This window comes from Loxodonta africana, chromosome 26 (assembly GCF_030014295.1).
Source record: "Loxodonta africana isolate mLoxAfr1 chromosome 26, mLoxAfr1.hap2, whole genome shotgun sequence".
NCBI lineage: Eukaryota > Metazoa > Chordata > Mammalia > Proboscidea > Elephantidae > Loxodonta > Loxodonta africana.
This window is the reverse complement of record NC_087367.1, coordinates 20,244,592-20,264,535: the sequence shown is the minus strand read 5'-3', so window position 1 is coordinate 20,264,535 and position 19,944 is coordinate 20,244,592. Positions and strand designations below refer to the sequence as shown.

The following is a 19,944-nucleotide window of genomic DNA, read 5'->3' as shown; positions in this document are numbered from 1 at the left end:
AACACATTATTGGATACGTGGGGAAATCTGAACACAGACTACATCGTAGATGTAGTTTAAGTACTGTTACCACTATTGTATTTATTGAGTGTGATAAATGCATTATGGCTACGTAGCAGAATGTCCTTATTCTTAGGAGAAACTTGTTGAAGTATTTATGGCTGAATTATTATAATTCCATAATTTAATCTTAAATGATTCAGCTGAACCAAATGTATGTGTGTGTGCACACGCACACTGCGTGAGAGAGCGAGAAACAGCCAAGGTGGCAATATGCTGATAACTGGTAATCTCCATGCAGGCATACGGATGGACGTTATGCTGTTCTTGCAATCTGCCTGTAGTCTGAAATTTTTCAAAGTAGAAATTTGGGGGAAACACCCGAGAACAAAGTTTAGACCTGTACAGACAAATAATGGCTTCCAAACAGTGCTACTGGTATTTTCAAACATCTTATTTCATCCTCAGTGAGAAGTCACTGTTCTTTGCTACGGCAAGATACAGACCACCACTTTATAGATGATGAAATTGTACCTTTTTTCAGCATTAAAATAGGCATAAGTGAAGTCTACCAATCTTGACAGCACAGAAAATTAACATCGAAATGAACTGTGTGTTACAGGCACACCTCACTACGGGGCAGGCAGGTTTCTTACATGGAATCACATGGTAATCATCAATATGCCATCAGCCTCCTGCTACCTGACTCTGAGGAACCATTTTGTAAAGATTATCTGGTGCCTAACTGAAAAAAAGAAATCAGACTCAGGTGTAAGACACTTCTAGTGTTGTGAAATTATTCTGAAAGGTTATTTAAGAGAACTTCAAACTTCACGGATTTTTCATTCACATATTTATTCCACAGCCAAAATATGATTTAAAGCCAGAACATTTTCACGAGTTAAAGGAGAATGTGTGGCACAGCTGTGTTAAGAACACAGACCTCAGTCTAAAGTGCAGCACTGAACAGGTGTTCTCTGCTCCCATGGTGGAATAAATACATAACAATTACACAGAAAATTTCAATAGGATCTGAGATGAGGCAAATACCCCTTTGAAACAAACTGCCCATGAATAGAGGCGGGCTGCAAATAATTTCCATTAACATAGTACAGCAAGATGGAAAAATCCCCAAGGTGGCTACTAACTCACACCCCTCATTTCATGCCTCGGGTCTTGGCTTCTGATTTCCTTCCTCGGTCACATGGAAATCCAGAAAGGCTTCTGCACCCCCGTGCTCTAAAACACAACCTCGGCCCAGACTGCCATTAAGGAGCCTGTGTACAGCCTTCATCTGACACCTCCAGGGAAATCAGGGGCCCAAAGGCACAGAGCAGCATCATTTGTTTAAGCATCAGTTTTAACAGTCGGATGGACTCTGGCAGACCATATGCATTTCACAAACAAACCAAAATATTTTCATAATCTTTCCATTTTTCTTACAAAAATGTTAGGTAGCCCACCCGAGTTTAAAAAAAAAAAAAAAAAAACTTTTATCAGAAACAATGCAAAATAAAAATTCCTCTGCGGCCTAGCTCATTTGTTGCGGGGCCGTGAAGCCATGTAGAGGGCGATCAGGCAGTAGATGGTCCCTCCCAGCGTCAGCACCATGGTGGTCCGGTAAAGCATCTGGTCAGGCAAGCCTCGCTTCAGGTGGATGGGCACACCGTCGGACTTCTTGAAGGAAAGAATTAACACAGACACAGGCGGTAACAGCAAGCACCATTTCCCATACAAAAAATTTACAATATTAGGCTAATAAAGAACAAATTTCTCTACTTTGTAATGAATCCATCAACATACCGCAGTGGGAAAAGCCCTAAATCCATCAGAAGGCCAGCTGAAATGCCGGTGTATTTTCTTATAAACGCAGCTAAAGCTAGTAAGTCCAAAGTCATTCCAAAATGCAGCCCCAAGCAACACCCATGCCACGAATTTCAAATTTCTAAGGAATTTCCCACAAGTTGCTTAACTAGGAAAGGAGCACCGGGGAATCTTTCAGGGCGAAGGCACTCAGCAGCTGAACAAAGGGCTGCAGGTGCAGGAAACGCTCCACCTTCGGTTCAACACTTCGTCTGACTTCTGATCGTAAGTGGATGAAATCTGACCACGCCGGGACAACGGATAGGTTCGAGTCCATTCTGAATTCAACTGCCTTCTTTCCGTTAAGCTGTTAAACCCATTTAACAAGACTCTCAGATGTTTAATCCATTATTTCACATAGTCTCCAAAACACTCCCCCACTGTATCTCAAGACCCTCTCCAGTCTTACTTATCAGATAAAAAGGGATTAAAGTGATCAAAATAAGCATTTTTTTTTTATCCCTAAGCTGGGCCTGAATCTGGAGCCGTTTCTGAGGAAAGGGAGCTCGCCTCTAGCAACAGCAGTAACTGCCACTGCCGCCCCCATGGCGCCTGAGACCTAGTCAGGGCCTAACCCCTCAATTATCTGTACATAGGGTTAACTATTTTTTTTTTTTTTTTTTTTAGGTTTAACTTGAATAATATTTTAAATTCCAATTCTGGCTTCTCTCTGTCGACTCGCAAACCCAAGAGGGCTTCCTCTGGTTCCAGCAATGCCTCGGGGAATTTTAATTATCAAGCAAGCAAAAAACAATTAGAAGAAAACGTACTGCCAAAAATCACTACACGTACCAAAAAGCCAAATATATATATGCCTTTTGAATTATTCAGTGTCACTGTACATGCTACTGTTTCACCCACCAGTGGATGATCAAAAGTTACATATGTAATTAGAAAAGCATACTCTTAAATAATGAGAAAATTAACCATCCTCCCCTCTTTTAAAAGTTTCCACCTGCATAGAGTTCTACTAGTTTATGGCTCAAGCTAAGACCAAGGAAGTTCTGATTAAGCAAAAAGAGGAGAGATGGATAGTGAGCTGGATCAGCACTCAGTTTCATAAGGGGTTTCTAAGCCCCTTCATTTCATAGGCTGCCCTGCTTACCTGGAAAAGCTTCTGCAGCTCTGGGACTTTATTTTTCCCAGCATAATCATACGCAGAATCGGCGGTCAGCTTAGTTGGTGTGGCAAATATGATGGGCGGTGCTTCTGTGGAAACCACAGGCTTTAACCCCTGCAGGAAGAAAGACAAATGTCAAATTAGAAGTATGCCTGGGCACCTGAACACGCCTTTCAAGGAGCAGACTGTCTGGAATAGTGGAAGCAGTCACCCAGCCCCATGAGGGGAGGCCAGTTTCTCCAACTCTGCATTACGAGGCTTTAGCTGGTCCTCAAACTTTCAGCACCCTGCTTCCCTTTCCCAAAGCAAAGCTTGTCAAGAACTCCCTGCCATTAAGCTCGGCAGGGTAAGCAAACAAGAACAGCAAAGGCCCAATCTGAGCTTCCAGAAATATCCATCATGCCTGTCTTCTTAATAATCCAGGGAAACATTTGTAATTTATATGTACTTCTGATTAGAGATTCACCAAACCTGGCTGTCCCTCTTCTCCTCTGGGTGAGCTGACGTACTAACATGGAATCTCTTACCCCAAAGTGAACTTCAGAAACTTCCCCAGACACACAGTAAAAAAAAAAAAAAATCTTAACCTGGAAGAGCCCGTGATTGTAAGAAACTTGTGTTTCGGGATCAAAAACCGAAACAAAAATTAAAGTAACAACAGACCCAACTGAAATTAAAAGAATCATTATCAGATTATTATGAAAAATTGTACTCTAACAAATTTGAAAACCTAGAATGGATGAATTCCTAGAAAAACTACCTACCTTAACTAACACAATCAGAAGTAGAACAACTAAATAGACCCATAATAAAAAAAGAGATTGAAAAGGTAATCAAAAAACTCCCAACAAAAAAAAGCCCTGGCCCAGATGGCTTCACTGCAGAGTTCTACCAAACTTTCAGAGAAGAGTTAACACCACTACTACTAAAGGTATCTCAAAGCATAGAAAATGAAGGAATACCACCTAGCTCATTCTATGAAGCCAGCATATCCCTGATACCAAAACAAGACACCACAAAAAAAGAAAATTACAGACCTATATCCCTCATGAACATAGATGCAAAAATCCTCAACAAAATTCTAGCCAATAGAATCCAACAACACATCAAAAAATAATCCACCATGACCAAATGGGATTTATACCAGCTATGCAAGGTTGGTTTAATATAAGAAAAACCATTAATGTAATCCACCATATAAATAAAACAAAAGACAAAAACCACATGATCTCATCAATTGATGCAGAAAAGGCATTTGACAAAGTCCAACACCCTTTCATGATAAAAACTCTCAGCAAAATAGGAATTGAAGGGAAGTTCCTCAACATAATAACGGGCATTATACAAAGCCAACAGCCAACATCACTCTAAATGGAGAGAGCCTGAAAGCACTTCCCTTGAGAACCAGAACCAGACAAGGATGCCCTTTATCACCACTCTTAATTCAACACTGTGCTAGAGGTCCTAGCCAGAGCAATTAGGCCAGACAAAGAAATAAAGGGCATCTGGATTGGCAAGGAAGAAGTAAAATTATCTCTATTTGCAGATGACATGATCTTATACACAGAAAACCCTAAGTAATCCTCCAGAAAACTACTGAAACTAATAAAAGAGTTCGGAGGAGTCTCAGATTACAAGATAAACGTACCAAAATCACTTGGATTCCTCTACGTCAACAAAAAGAACATCAAGAGGAAATCACCAAATCAATACTATTCACAGTAGCCCCCAAGAAGATAAAATACTTAAGAATAAATCTTACCAAAGATGTAAAAGACCTATACAAAGAAAACTACAAAGTACTAGTGCAAAAAACTAAAAGGGACCTATGTAAGTGGAAAAACATACCCTGCTCATGGAAAGGAAGACTTAACATAGTAAAAATGTCTATTCTACCAAAAGCCATCTATACATACAATGCACTTCCGATCCAAATTCCAATGACATTTTTTAATGTGATGGAGAAACAAATCACCAACTTCATATGGAAAGCATTACTGAAAAAGAATAAGAAAGTGGGAGGCCTCACTCTACCTGATTTTAGAACATATTATACAGCCACAATAGTCAAAACAGCCTGGTACTGGTACAACAGCAGGCACATAGACCAATGGAACAGAATTGAGAACCCAGATATAAATCCATCCACATATGAGCAGCTGATATCTGACAAAGGCCCAGTGTCAGTTAATTGGGGAAAAGATAGTCTTTTTAACAAATGGTGCTGGCATAACTGGATATCCATTTGCAAAAAAATGAAACAGGACCCATACCTCACACCATGCACAAAAACTAACTCCAAGTGGATCAAAGACCTAAACATAAAGACTAAAACGATAAAGATCATGGAAGAAAAAATAGGGACAACCTTAGGAGCCCTAATACAAGGCATAAACAGAATACAAAACATTACCAAAAATGACGAAGAGAAACCAGATAACTGGGAGCTCCTAAAAATCAAACACCTATGCTCATCTAAAGACTTCACCAAGAAGAGTAAAAAGACCACCTACAGATTGGGAAAAAATTTTCAGCTATGACATCTCCGACCAGTGCCTGATCTCTAAAATCTATATGATTCTGTTAAAACTCAACCACAAAAAGACAAACAACCCAATCAAAAATTGGGCAAAGGATATGAACACACACCTCACTGAAGAAGGTATCCAGGCAGCTAACAGATACATGAGAAAATGCTCTCGATCATTAGCCATTAGAGAAATGCAAATTAAAACTACAATGAGATTCCATCTCACTCCAACAAGGCTGGCAATAATCCAAAAAACACAAAATAATAAATGTTGGAGAGGCTGTGGAGAGATTGGAACTCTTATACACTGCTGGTGGGAATGTAAAATGGTACAGCCACTTTGGAAATCTATCTGGCGTTTTCTTAAAAAGCTAGAAATAGAATTACCATACAACCCAGAAATCCCACTCCTCGGAATATACCCTAGAGAAATAAGAGCCTTTACGGGAACAGATGTATGCACACCCATGTTTATTGCAGGACTGTTTACAATAGCAAAAAGCTGGAAGCAACCAAGGTGTCCATCAACGGATGAATGGTTAAATAAATTATGGTATATTCACACAATGGAATACTACGCATTGATAAAGAACAGTAACGAATCTGTGAAACATTTCATAACATAGAGGAACCTAGAAGGCATTATGCTGAGTGAAATTAGTCAGATGCAAAAGGACAAATATTGTGTAAGACCACTATTATAAGATATTGAGAAATAGTACAAACTGAGAAGAACACATTCTTTTGTGGTTATGAGGGGGGGAGGGAGGGAGGGTGGGAGAGCGTTATTTACTGATTAGATAGTAGCTAAGAACTACTTTAGGTGAAGGGAAGGACAATCCTCAACTGGACTGGACCAAAAGCAAAGAAGTTTCCGGGATAAACTGAATGCTTCGAAGGTCAGCAGAGCAAGGGCAGAGGTTTGGGAATTATGGCTTAAGGGGACTTCTAAGTCAACTGGCAAAATAAATTCTATTAAGAAAACATTCTGCATCCCACTTTGAAGTGTGGTGTCTGGGGTCTTAAATGCTAACAAGCGGCCATCTAAGATGCATCAATTGGTCTCAACCCACCCGGAGCAAAGGAGAATGAAGAACACCAAGGTCACACGATAACTATAAGTCCAAGAGACAGAAAGGGCCACAGAAACTAGAGACTTACATCATCCTGAGACCAGAACTAGATGGTGCCTGGCCACAACCAATGACTGCCCTGACAGGGAGCACAACAAAGAACCCCTGAAGGAGCCGGAGAACAGTGGGATGCAGACCCCAAATTCTCATAAAAAGACCAGACTTAATGGTCTGACTGAGACTAGAAGAGTCCCAGCGGTCGTGGTCCCCAAACCTTCTGTTGACCCAGGACAGGAACCATTCCCAAAGACAACTCATCAGACATGGAAGGGACTGGACAATGGGTTGGAGAGAGATGCTGATGAAAAGTGAGCTACTTGTATCAGGTGGACACTTGAGACTGTGTTGGCATCTCCTGTCTGGAGGGGAGATGGGAGGGTAGAGAGGGTTAGGAACTGGCAAAACGGTCACAAAAGGAGAGACTGGAGTGAGGTAGCGGGCTGACTCATTAGGGGGAGAGTAAATGGGAGTATGTAGTAAGGTGCATATAAGTTTACATGTGACAGACTGACTTGATTTGTAAACTTTCACTTAAAGCACAATAAAAATTATTTTTAAAAAATTAGAATATTAACTTCAAAAAAAATTAAAGTAACTGAACTTTCTAGCATTAATAAAGCTGTATGTTGAGAAAATATATGGTAAAAACAACACAGGAAACCTCAGTTTTCCCACCCGTGAAATGTGGATCATAGGAACAGCAGTACCTACCACCGAAAGGGCTGCATCAAGTAGCAAACGTGTGCCTAAAACTGTGTGTGGCACACCGCGGGTACTCAATAAATTTAAACTAAGGAGATTTGGGTTAACACAGATTTGGTATCTGCAGCTCCCTAAGTACAAGGATAAAGGAGCGACAAGCACACGGGCTTAAAAAGAAGCTAAGGGGAACTCTGGTTTTCTAGCTGAAGGCGTAAAATATAGTCAGTTCTCCCCAAATACCTGCAGATTAAAACAAGGAGCTACAGACAAATAAAGTCATCCTTTGGTATTAAACTCAACTAGGAAAAGGATTTTTTCAAGTTAAAAAGCAGAGTTCAAGCCTAGTCTGTTCATTTTTAAAGATGAAAAAAGAAACCCCTTGCTTCTGGTTCTTAATCTCTTCAAAGAAATCCAAATTGACATATAACCGACGAGCCCTCGTGGTGCAACGGCTAAGAGTTCGGCTGCTAACCCAAAGGTCGGCAGTTTTATCCACCAGCGGCTCCCTGAAATGTGGCAGTTCTACTCTGTGCTATGGGGTTGTTATGAGTCAGAATCGACTCTATGGCAACGGTTTTATTCTAAAAAGATCACATACTGAAAACATCAATGTTACTCCAACCAAGTAGGCATCAGGATCAACAGGGCAACAAAAAGGTATTCCAGTAAACTTGGCTTCTGTTTCTTCTTACACAGTCCGGTAAACAGGGATGAACCGTGGCCTTTTTTCTGTGCTGCACTCACTCATTCAACACAGATTACTGAGCATTTATTCTAAACTAGAAATCCACGGTGAACAAGACAGGCACAATCTCTGCCATTCTGATACTGCTATGGACCAGCAGTAATACCTACTGAGCCCGTGAATGTGCCTGGCATCACACCAAGCGTTTTACATGCACTATCTCATTTAATCCTGCCAACAACTCTGGGAAGATGTTGCTATTTTCATTTCACAGAGGAGAAAACCAGATCGGAGAAGGTAACCTGCCTAAGATCAATACAGCTAAAAGATACAGCCAAGTTCTGAAACTCAAGTCTCTCTAAAGACCAGCATCCTGGCTTTTCCATATCCCACCATCGCCACCACCACAATCAGCCCCATCACCAACTATTACTTAAAAACAACAATCCATTTAAAGGGAAAGCTGGGCCAGCAAGCTGTTAGCCTACATTTGGTATTTAACACAGTCAGAGACTCAGGCGTTAAGAGACGGGAAAGACAGGTCCTAACTACTGAGAGAGATCCCTGTGTGGTGAAAACGATTCGCACTCAACTACTAACTGAAAGACTGGTAGTTCGAACCCACCCAGCGACACCGCAGAAAAAAGGCCTGGAAACAGAGTTGATTCCAACAATAGCGACCTTAAGTGCCCCATATGGGGCAGTTTTATTCAGTCGCTTAAGGTTTCCAAGGCTGTAATCTTTACAGGAGCAGATCACTAGGTCCTGTCTCCTGAGGAGCAGCTGGCAGGTTCAAACTGCCAACGGGTTAGCAGTCGAGCACTTAACCATTGCACACCAGGGCTCCTTTTGCAAAAATTACAGCCACTAAAAACCCTACGGAGCTCATTTCTATTCTGTAACCCATGAGTCAGAAATGACTCGATGGCAACCGGATTGTAGTTCTGTTTTTTTTTAACTACTGAGATAGCAAGGCTATCTATTGAACTGCAGCATTTTAGACACTTACCCCGTCATCTTGTGAGCTCACTGTATTTTCTCCTAAAGATCATTTCCCCTTGAATGCAAAAATTTAAAAAACCTTCCTACCCCGATTCCAAAAATGGTTTGAAATTAAATTCATGTTTTGACAGGACTAATGCGAGAGCGTTTTTGAAGGGATCACACCTAACTGCTTTGTGTTTATTCATCCATCAAACGATTCAAAACCACTGCAGTTTGAACACTATCATCTGAAGAGAGGCGAGTCAACCATCTTAACAACTTTACATATTTCCATTTATAATACTGGAAAAGTATGGGATGTAGAATTTTAAAAACTCATCTATATTCCCATCATTTTACCTCATCAATTAGTACGAATCATATATTCCCCTGCAATCTTTTTCTATATACACCTTTATAACCAAAAAAAAAACCAAACCCAGTGCCATCGAGTTAATTCCGACTCATAGTGACCCTACAGGATGGAGTAGAACTGTCCCATAGTTTCCAAGGAGCGCCTGGCGGATTCAAACTGCTGACCCTTTGGCTACCAGCCGTAGCACTTAACCACTACACCACCAGGGTTTCCTATACCTTTACATTCTCTCTAAAATCCTACATCCTGTTTTGTTTATAATTTTTTTTTTTTTAGGATACTATACAATCTTCATAACTGTCACTAAATTTACTCCTCAAAACAACCCTGCCAATGAAGTATTATCAACCCATGTTACAGATGATTAAAGCAAAGCTCAAGATTCCATAAAGAAGCTGGGGTTCAAATTCACACGTTTTTAATGTGCCATATTACCAGTAATTTAGCTGTCTTGGCCCCAAAGGTAAAAGGAATGAATTTGGCGGTGAGGTTCTTCACCTATCCATCATTAAACCTCCTGAAAATTTAAGGGCAGTCCATGTTTCCAAAGTCATGGAAGCTAATCACTAGCCCTTAGGGTTCTCAAGAGCGGATTTGCCCAGGAAGCTATTTTTACAGGAAGGGATCCAGGCAAAATCTCTTCACCTATACCTCTTCAGAGAGCAGTGGTCCTTCAATGGTAGCATTCTCGCCTTCCATGCAGGAGACACGGGTTCAATTCCCAGCAACACACCTCATGCAATGCCACCGATCGTCTGTCAGTGGAGGCTTGCACGTTGCTGTAATGCTTAACAAGTTCCAGCAGGGCTTCCAGACTAAAATAAGTAGGAAGAAAGGCCTCGCAATCTACTTCTGAAAACCAGCCAGTGAAAACCCTATGGATCACAACAGTCTATTTTGTTCCATTGTCCACAGGGTCCCTACAGTGCAATAGGTTTCCCTTTATATAGGGCCTTTCTGGCCCTAGGTTTGTAGTTCTGCCAAGATAATTTGCTAGGCCACAATCTTGCAAAGGGATCAAGCAGTTTACTATGCAAATACGGTGCCTATGGCCTACCAAGGGGATTGGTCAGTTTGTGGTCTTGGTAGAAGGAACAGGCTTATAAAAGGGCTGATCCCACAGGTGTTGAGGGGGAGCCCGGAGCGGAACGCATCCTTTTGAACCCAGGGTCCCTGAGCTAAGAAACTCCTAGACCCAGGAGAGAAAGAACTAACACTGAAGTCAGAGCAAGATGGCACGGCAGTGATGCAAGAGGGCAGGAACCAGGAGACCAGCACAAGGTGGCTGCAGTGGGCTTCCTGGGCAGGAGGTGAGCGCCTTTCGGCAGGAGGCTTGTTGGCTGAGTGGGGTTCTTCTGGGCACTTCTCAGCAAAGCTAATGAGCTGTAACACTAGCCTCAGCAGCACCAGAGGCCAGGCCAAGATGGGCCCAGTAGCAGAGGCTGCCTGCAGGCACAGCCAAGGAGCTGAGAGCTATCTTGTTTGGAAGCTATCCTGATGAAGAACTGTATCCTGTCTCCTGAATTGTTCCTATTACTTCCAAGTTGATCCTGATCCCAAGTTGTAGTCTGCTACTTCTCACGTAATCTTGAATACAGCTGTGAGTTCTGTGTGGCCACTGCAACAAATTATCGAAGCCAGCAGAGGTAGAGAGTGTTGTGGGGAAGACAGCTGGTGTCAGAAATGGTGAAAAAGTTGGAGAGTGAAGGTATGTCTGACCTCCAGCTCATAGGAATCAGCTTTGGGCTGATGATCATGGTTCTTCTCCTCCCTCCTCCTGAAGTTAGGCGACTTCTGACACCACTAGATCACAGTCCACTTGAGTCAGAAGGCTGACTCAATGGCAGCGAACAACATGCCACCTCCAGAACTGTTGTTGCCTCAGCCTATAATTGTGAGCCTCAAGTGTTCCTCCACATCTCAATTAATGACACCACCATCCTTCCACGTACTCAGGCCAAAAACCATCTCTCACTCACCCACTTGCAAATCCTTTTGGCTCTGCCTTCAAAGTATATTCTGACCACTTCTCACTCCATCTCTACCAATCCTCCCCCTGTTCCAAGTCACCATAATCTTGCACGTGAATTTTTACAAAAGCCTCCTAACTGGCCACCCTGCCTCCAGGCTTGCTGCAAACTACTCTTAATACAGCAACCAACAATTCTGTTAAAACAGAGATGTCACTCGCTATTCAACTCAAGCTCCCCAAAGGATTCATAGCTCACTGAATAAAGGCCAAAGTTCTTACAATGCTTTCATGGCTCTAGGAGATGTATCTCCCACTCCCTTACATCAGTCCTCCCTCTGCTCTAGCCCACTGGACTAGCTCCTTAAATCTCTCAGACAGCAGGTACATTCCTTCAGTCTAGAACGCACTTCTCCAGGTACCCACAAGCCTCCCTTGCCTCCTTCAGGTCTTTGCCCACTGGTCACCTTCTAAGTGAGAGCTCCCCTGACCACCCTTTCTAAAATTGCATGTCCTCCCCCATCCTCCTGCAGCTCCCTACCCCTCTTTCTTATCACCATCTAACATATGATGTTTTACTTTGTTTACTGTATCTCCTCCTACTACAATGGAAGCTCCATGAGGACAGGATTTTGTTATGTTTTGATCACTGTTTTGTCCCAAGACCTAGAAAAACAACTTGCACAGAGAGATCACTCAATAAATATTTGAGCGTACAAATACATGTTAAGGAAGGCAACACCGTCACCACAGTGTAGAACCAAATAGTACAGAACCAGTCATGTAAACTGGCACTGATGACAGGAACCTCCTGCTTCAGTGAGAAAACAATTAAAAGCTGTTCTTAAAATAAGTGGATAACAGATCAAATAGGAACCACAGGTTTTACTTTTAATATCAAATCTCTTGGCTGTTTACATAGTCACTATCTCAAAATCCAACTAAGAGCCATTCAATCCCAACCACATTTTGAATTCTTGCTAACAGTCTATTTTAGTTGCTCCAGATTTTTAAAAAGTAACCATGATTTTTTTTTTTTTACCCAAAGCTGACTGGGCCAAAGTTTTCCTTCTCTGCTGTTTTTTTAGGTTTGGGGTGGAGGGAGGAGGGTAGAGAAATAAGAATTATCAAAAAAATTTTTTAAATGATAAAAAGTTATTAACTCTTTGTGATTGTTAAGGTTGTGTGTCAACTTGGCTGGACCATGATTCTCAGTAATTTGGCAGTTTCGATGTAGTTTGGCAGTCGTATGATGATGTGGTTGGGTCATCTCTACATGAGATTGCATATAATGTGATCACCTCCATGATGGGATCTGCTGTGATTAGCCAATCAGTTGAAAGGGAGTTTCCCTGGGAGGCACGGCCTGCATGCAACATAGGTGGACTTTCTGGCAAGGCTCATAGGCTTTTGCTCGCTCTGGATCCTGCAGCTGGTTCCTGTTCATCTGACCTCGAGTTCTTGGGACCTGAGCTAGCAGCTTACCCGCTGTCTTGCCTACTGATCTTGGGATTTGTTGGTCTTTGCAGACTATGATCAAGAGCCCTACTGTCTGATCTTCAGATCTTGGGTTCACCAGCCCCCATGGCTATGTGAATCAGGAGAAGCCTCCAGCCTGACTCACAAACTTGGGACGTTCCAGCCTCTATAACTGCATGAGCCATTTTGTCATCTGATGTGATTTTCCTGTGTTGTAAATCCTGCCTCTATGATGTTAATGAGGGGGGTAGCTGGCAGTTATGTTAATGAGGCAGGACTCAATCTACAAGATTGGAGCCAATTTCTTTTGGGATATAAAAGAGAAGTGAGCAAAGAGACAGAGGGACCTCACACCACCAAGAAAGCAGGGCCAGGAGCAGAGCATGTCCTTTGGACCCAGGGTTCCTGCACAAAGAAGCTCCTAGTTCAGGGGAAGATTGATGAGAAGGACCTTCCTCCAGCACAGGCAGACAGAGAAAGCCTTCCCCTGGAGTTGACGCCCTGAATTTGAACTTCTAGCCTACTTTATTGTAAGGAAATAAATTTCTCTGTCAAAGCCATCCAGTTGTGGTATTTCTGTTACAGCAGCAATGCTTTTCAATCAGTAGAAAAAATCCTTCCAACAATGACTTGCCATCAAGTTGATTTATAAATCTTTACCTGTGTGACGGCACTGGGTTTTTTGGGGGTACCTGTGCTACTGTTACAGAACTAGCTGTTTCATACTAAGCTATTCAATGCATGTTAAGCTGTTCATGTTACTTAATACTGTAAGTTACAAACATCTACCATTCACAATGTGCTAATGTTTCCAAGGAAGAAGATGAAGTGTTCTTAATCACCAAAGTTTTGGGGGGAAATCTGCCACAACCACTCCTAAATCTACAGTTCATATAAAGCTTACACAATATCACTTCTTTCAACATAGCTTAAGAAATCCTCAAGTAAGAAGCTCAAATTCTCAAGAGACACACAACTCAAGATGTGCAAGAAATCTGAAAGCCCCATCTGTACCAAATGAATTTCACAAAAACCTCCACCTTACTATTAGTTATACAATTTTAGAGTGCCAATCGAATTTCAAGATGTCACCTTTTAGTGCAAAATTTTATTTTTTCCTTACTATGCAATGAACCTAGATTATGTTAAAGCTCTATTAAAAGAGCTTCTACAACCACAGACAGAATAGCTAAACTGTGGTACATTTATACAAAGAAATTCTACCTAGCAATTAAATGGAACTAGCATGTAACATGAATGAACCTCAAAAACATTATACTGAGAAAAAGAAGCCCTATTAGAAGAGTATATACTATGTAGATCCACTTACGTGAAGTTCAAATATAGGCAAAATGAATGTATGCTGACAGAGGTCAGAATGGGAAGGTGGGCAGGAATTGGCTGAGAAAGGGTTACGAGGAAACTTGAAGGTGATGTAATGCCCTATAGGTTCACAGAGATGTGGGTTACAGAGTGTACAAACTGTAATACTTAGGATATGTGGCCTGAAAAATACACTTTCTTTATAGTAGGAGGTATCATAGAAATGGCTATTTTCCTATAATCTGTAAAAGAAATCATTGTAACAATACAGAAAATTCCTCTTTAGAACTCATTACCAATTTGGTTCCTAATCCTGGACTGTTCTTTTGATAAATTTTCCACCTCTACCCTCCGTTCATGTTTCTGTAGTTATATCTTGGTCCCACCTTTCTTCCCTATACGCTCTCCCTGGGTGATCTCCTCTCCACCATAAATTCTACTACCACCTATAGGCAGAAGACACCCAGATCTCTCTGGTGAGCTCCATGTTTATAAATCCAGCTACCAGACATGGCAAATCATCACAAAGTCAACATTTATAAACCTGGATCCTTTCTCCACATTCTCGCAAAAACACCTGCCCTTCTTATCCTAGTTAAGAGCACATCTAATCTTAGATTGGAATTATTCTTACATATCCTTCCCCTTGGGCAAGCTGCTGGGTCCTACAAGAAAAAGAGGGAAAGGCAACAATAATGGAGCATTCTTTACACCCCACCTGTGCCCCTTACTATTCCGGTCATTTTCCAACATGCATATCCCTTCAACCCTTCCCAGGATCCTCTACTAGGCTGAGAAATGAACACATTAGTTCCGACTCAGCTTCTGGAGAGTACTTACCACTTCTCAGTACCAAACACCTGCCAGAGACTGCCAGTCACTTGACACACACCTCATTTAATCTGTACTAAAACTGCCCTACATGAAACTGAGCTCACAGTAAATTAAGTCGTACAAGGTCACATAATTACAGCAGGACAGCCAGGATTTGAGCCCAAATCTGTCTGGGACTCTAAAATCCCTCATCTCTACACAACACTCACACACACACACCACACCTGTTGCCACCGAATCAATTCTCATAGAGACCCTATAGGACAGAGTAGAGCTGTCCCATAGTTTCCAAGGAGCGCCTGGTAGACTTGAACTGCCAACCCTTTTGTTAACAGCTGTAGCACTTAACCACTACGCCACCAGGGTTTCCTCTACACAACACTACTCAGGTTGGACTCTCATTGGTAGAATCTTAATGACCTTTTCTGACCTTCCAAATAACGAGGATTCTTCAACCATTTCACTCTTGGGACACTGTGTGCTCGTGGCCTGTAACCTAGTCCAGGCTCCCCCGGACATTTTAAGGCACACATTGAGACTCCTAACCCGGATCATACCGCCACTGCCTCTCCCTAACCTATGGCTTCCCCAGGTGCCGTCATCCCCGCCCTCAATCTCGTGCTTGGCTGAGGCTGCCTTTCCGGCTGTGGCACGAGGATAGCAACGGGGCGTCGGGGAGACCGAAAAGTCGGACCGCCTAGAAAAGAGCGACAGGGCGGAATTTCAGCCCCCGTCGGGTCACATTCTGGTCCCCGCCGGTCCGACGAGCCACCTCGCTTACACAAGCAACGACCCCGAGGGTCACCTTGACGCATGCCGGGTGCCAGGCCCAACATCCGCGCAGGACCAGCCCTGCCGGGGGAACAGCTCTAGAAAGAGGGGCCTCGATGACTGAGGCAGGCGGTGTGGAGAGGCGCCGGCGGAAACGGGAGGACTGAACCGAACCGCCGACAGAAGCTTCCCCGGCTCCAGCTCCGCAAGTCTCTGGAGCGGAGGGCTCGAGCCGCCAGTTCTCCCGCCCGACCTGAGGCGGCACGACCCGTACCTGCGGGTTATAGGCGTCAGAAGCCCATGCTCCCGCCAGCTTCTGCGTGAAGCCACTGAACTTGTAGTACATGATGCCCGGCTCCCGGCTTCCCGCAGCCGCTGCCTGCGCGACCGCCCCAGGAAAGGACCCCGCCTCCTCGGCTGTCGCCCCAAGGCTCAGCCCAAGGACCCCGCGCCAGGAGTCGGGCTGTCCGGGGATCGCCTAATTTAAAACATGACCTCATAAACCACGTCAAGGAGAGACAATCGGGGTTGTCGGGACCAAGAAAGGCTAAACCAGCTCTAGGACAGTACGGAAAGCCGCTGTATCGAAGTCTTCAGCAAAGTCTGCGGAGACACACTCCCTCACTTTAGAGTCCGGCAGTGCTAAGACGCCCTAAGAACTACGCACGCGCTGTGCGGGCCAACACTGGGCGCTGAGACGCTCCCGGAGTCGAAAGGGGCGGGGGCTGGGCGGGGGCTGGCGCTGGAGGGGCGGTGCGGAGGCGGGAGAGGCGGGGCGAGGCGGGGCTGGGCCGAGACTGGGCTGGGGTGGGAATTCTCCGTTCCCCTTTAAGAGCCGGTGCTGAGGGGCTGTCACCTGCTCGTTGGGTTGAGGGCTTCTTTTCCTTTACCAAACTTGATTGCTTGTAGTCTCCTTTCTTTCTTCCCCGACCTAGATCACCTTGTGAGGCGTCCCACCCTTACTCAATTTGCCCAGGAGTATCGATCCGGCAGGTGGGCATCTCCTGACATCCTGGGAATGGGAGCAAGTAAGAAAATTGAGAACAACTGCGGAGGGCTATCTAGTACCGAGGGCTGTTAGGTATCAAAAGATGGGGTTTTGACGCAATAAGGTGAAGATCACCTCCTGGGCTTTATGCAGAGGATATACATGGTGACCTAAATGTCAGGCACCAGGACATAAAGTTTGCACGGTTTCTCAGAACGGTTTTGACTCTTAACTGAGTTTTATGAGAATTGGTTACTCCTCCTTTTCGTGGCCTCTCGCTCTTTGAGACAAGTGAGATGGTCTGGAAACACTTGAAAAATTAGGACCTTGAGGCTAAAAGTTCCGGGACTACCACTTAACAGCTCTGTTGGTATTCATCTCAGTTCAATGTAAAGAGTTTGTAAGCCTCCATTATGTACATTTATAAAAGGACTATACCAGGGTTCTGCTCTCCAGAGATGGAGCAAGGCTTTTCTTAGCTTTATCATCTATAATAGATTTATCATCCATCATAGGTTTTCACAAGCATATTATAGGTGCGTTTATGACAGTGGATAGTACTACCAGTAAAACTCATGGCCATCCTATAGGACAGAGCAGAACTGCCCCATAGGGGTTCCAAGGAGCGGCTGGTGGATTCGAACTGCCGACCTTCTGATTAGCAGCTGAGCTCTTAACCACGGTGCCACCAGGGCTTGGTGAATGGTACTATCTAAAGTTTATACAGCATTTTCCATAAATAAATGCATTCGATCTTCGAAGCAGTCCCTGGGTGGTGCAGACAGTTAAAAGGCTGGGTTGTTAACCAAAAGGTTTGAGGCTCACGTCCACCTCAGAGATGCCTCGGAAGAAAGGCCTGGTGACCTACTTCCAAAAAATCAGCCATTGCAAACCCTGTGGGGCACAGTTCTCTCACACACATGAGTTGCCATGAGTCCGAATTGACTCAGTAGCTACTGGCGAATATTCACGGCAATCCTATGAGGTAAGTGATATTATCATTCCCATTTTACAGTATAGGAAAACAAGGACCAGAGAGGTTAATTAACTCGCCTGGGTCAGCTGTAATTTGGTGGCAAAGCTGATAATCTGGCCCAAGAGTCTGAACTCTTAAGCACTACATTGTAGATAAACCTAAATCTTTTCTATCTTAGAAGAGAGGAATGAAGGCTGAGTATTTCAGAACTAGGGTGCACACAAGCACCCCTCTTTGACAGGTGTAAACCCAAAAGCCCCAAGGGTTCAGCACTGCCAGTACCCTGAACAGCAAAGTTTTCAGCATATTCATATGATAATCCAACCCAAAATTGCTGTTTTTACAAGGCAGTATTGTGATACAATGGGGAGGACATGCAATTTGGATTTGAGTCCCAATTTCTCCAAGCCTGAGTGATTTGGGAGTAGTCATTTCCACTTTCTGAGCCTCACTCGCCTCTTCTGCTGAGTAAAATCATCATAGTGATATCTTCCCTCACCAGTGTCCTGAGAATCAACAGTTCAGTAAATTATAAAGCTTACACAAATTTTACTTGCTGATCTTACTTTTGGCTCATTTTACTTTTCCATATATTTTGGCTGTATATAAGACTCTTGATTATTGTTTTTGTGTGCCGTCAAGTCAGCTTTATATGACAGAGTAGAACTACCCCCATAGGATCTCCTAGGCTGTAATCTTTATGGGAAAGAAGTCCTGGTGCCATAGCAGTTAAAGTGGTTGACTGCTAACCAGAAGGTCAGCAGTTCAAAACCACCAGTGGCTAGTCTGCCCCCATAGAGAATTACGGCCTTGGAAACCCTATGAGGTTGCTATGAGTTGGAATCAACTGGACGGCAGTGGGTTTAATCTTTATGGGAGCAGATCGCCAGCTCTTTTCTCTCTCAGAACGGCTGGTGTGTTCAAACTGCAAACATTTTGGTTGGCAGCCAAGCATTTAACCATTGTGCCGCCGGAGCTCCTTAAGACTCTTGTTTACCATATGCTTTTCTTCATTACTCTAACTTAAATTAGTTAAATACTGGAATCATTCATACCAAAAAAGGAGAATGAGTTTGAAGCAAACATTAGGTGGAAGGAAAGGTCTTTCATAGAGTTTAGATTGAAAAGGGAAATTAAATCAATTATGACAGCTCCCTGGACATATTTTGGAAGAAGAAAGCAGAGAACATTCCCCAACTGATAGTAGCACTAAGGTGTGCCAGCTTCTTGAAGTACAGAGGTGCCTGTCAACACTGGTTATTTTCTTTAAGTTCCTGCCATCTGATTTTAGAGCCTGCAAAGACATAAATTAAGAATCCTGAAAATGTTACAACAGCCGGGCTGTTCAGTGGGAGATAAAATGTCAGTAGCAGAGTGTGGGTTGGGATGTCACATGGAGTGGCTGATCATGGGAAGATTTTGTCTCATTTTCCAAATAAAAATACAGCACACTCTGACAGAACTAAGACACCCTATTCTCACTCTTATTTGCATATCCCACCCAACCTCAAAGACATGATCTTTCTTTTTAGCATGATCCCCTTCAGGTTGTTCCCCAGATCCTATTCTGAGGGGAAGTGGCCACGACTCACAGTGCAGGGAAGCTGGCAGTCGCCAAGCAAATGGGGCCAGTGCAAATGCCAAGCCGCCCGGGGGAATCAGACAGTGCTGAGTCTCATTTGTGAGGGCTCTGTGTGCTAATGGCCTCTGGCCGTCGCTCACAAAAGCACTGGGGGAATGGCTACAAGTCCAATACACATTTTAAATTGAGTCGTACTCATAGATAAGAACATCCTTGTGATATAGCTCTTCATTTTTTAATTCTCCAGTTTTCCCAAAACTGGCTTTTAAAAAATTGACCCTTGGTGTGTCTGGTAGAGCTAAAGCATATAGGCCCTGTAGTAGCTGAGGTCATCTCAGGCTCCTGTTCTGATTCCTTCCAGTCCTTCCCCGTCTTCAGAAGGGCTCGTGCATCACGTGGCTTTGGTGTCGCCAGTTGGGTGGAGAAATTTGGATAATGAGCATTTGTTCCAGGGTATCCCCAGGACACAGGTGCCAAAGCAGCCTTGTTTCCTCCCCGCTTTACTGTTTCTTTCTCCCCAAACCTGCAAACTGAAGAACTCTCCCACCTGGGGAAGCATGTGGGTTTTGCCCTAATGAAGGAGAATGGAATACCCATAGTGCAGTGTTACCTGGTTGATTGTTTGTGTC

At 43.5% G+C, this 19,944-nt stretch overlaps 1 protein-coding gene across 3 annotated transcripts; it reads right to left on the bottom strand.

The window, feature by feature from the left end:
* Positions 1-838: 838 nt before the first annotated feature.
* LOC100659078 (cytochrome c oxidase subunit 7A-related protein, mitochondrial) lies at positions 839-16,184 on the bottom strand. Of its 3 annotated transcripts, none has more exons than XM_010595897.3 (3): positions 16,044-16,180; positions 2,969-3,097; positions 839-1,674 (listed from the first exon to the last, which is right to left on the bottom strand). In XM_010595897.3, the coding sequence occupies exons 1-3, from the start codon at positions 16,113-16,115 to the stop codon at positions 1,537-1,539; spliced, it is 339 nt and encodes a 112-aa protein (XP_010594199.1). In that variant the 5' UTR covers positions 16,116-16,180; the 3' UTR covers positions 839-1,536. The 3 variants fall into 3 exon arrangements, with proteins under 3 accessions (XP_010594199.1, XP_003416144.1, XP_010594198.1); XM_003416096.4 differs by having other exon boundaries at positions 839-1,677; positions 16,044-16,178; XM_010595896.3 differs by lacking the exon at positions 839-1,674 and adding an exon at positions 1,691-2,170 and having other exon boundaries at positions 16,044-16,184.
* Between the last annotated feature and the right edge of the window lie 3,760 nt (positions 16,185-19,944).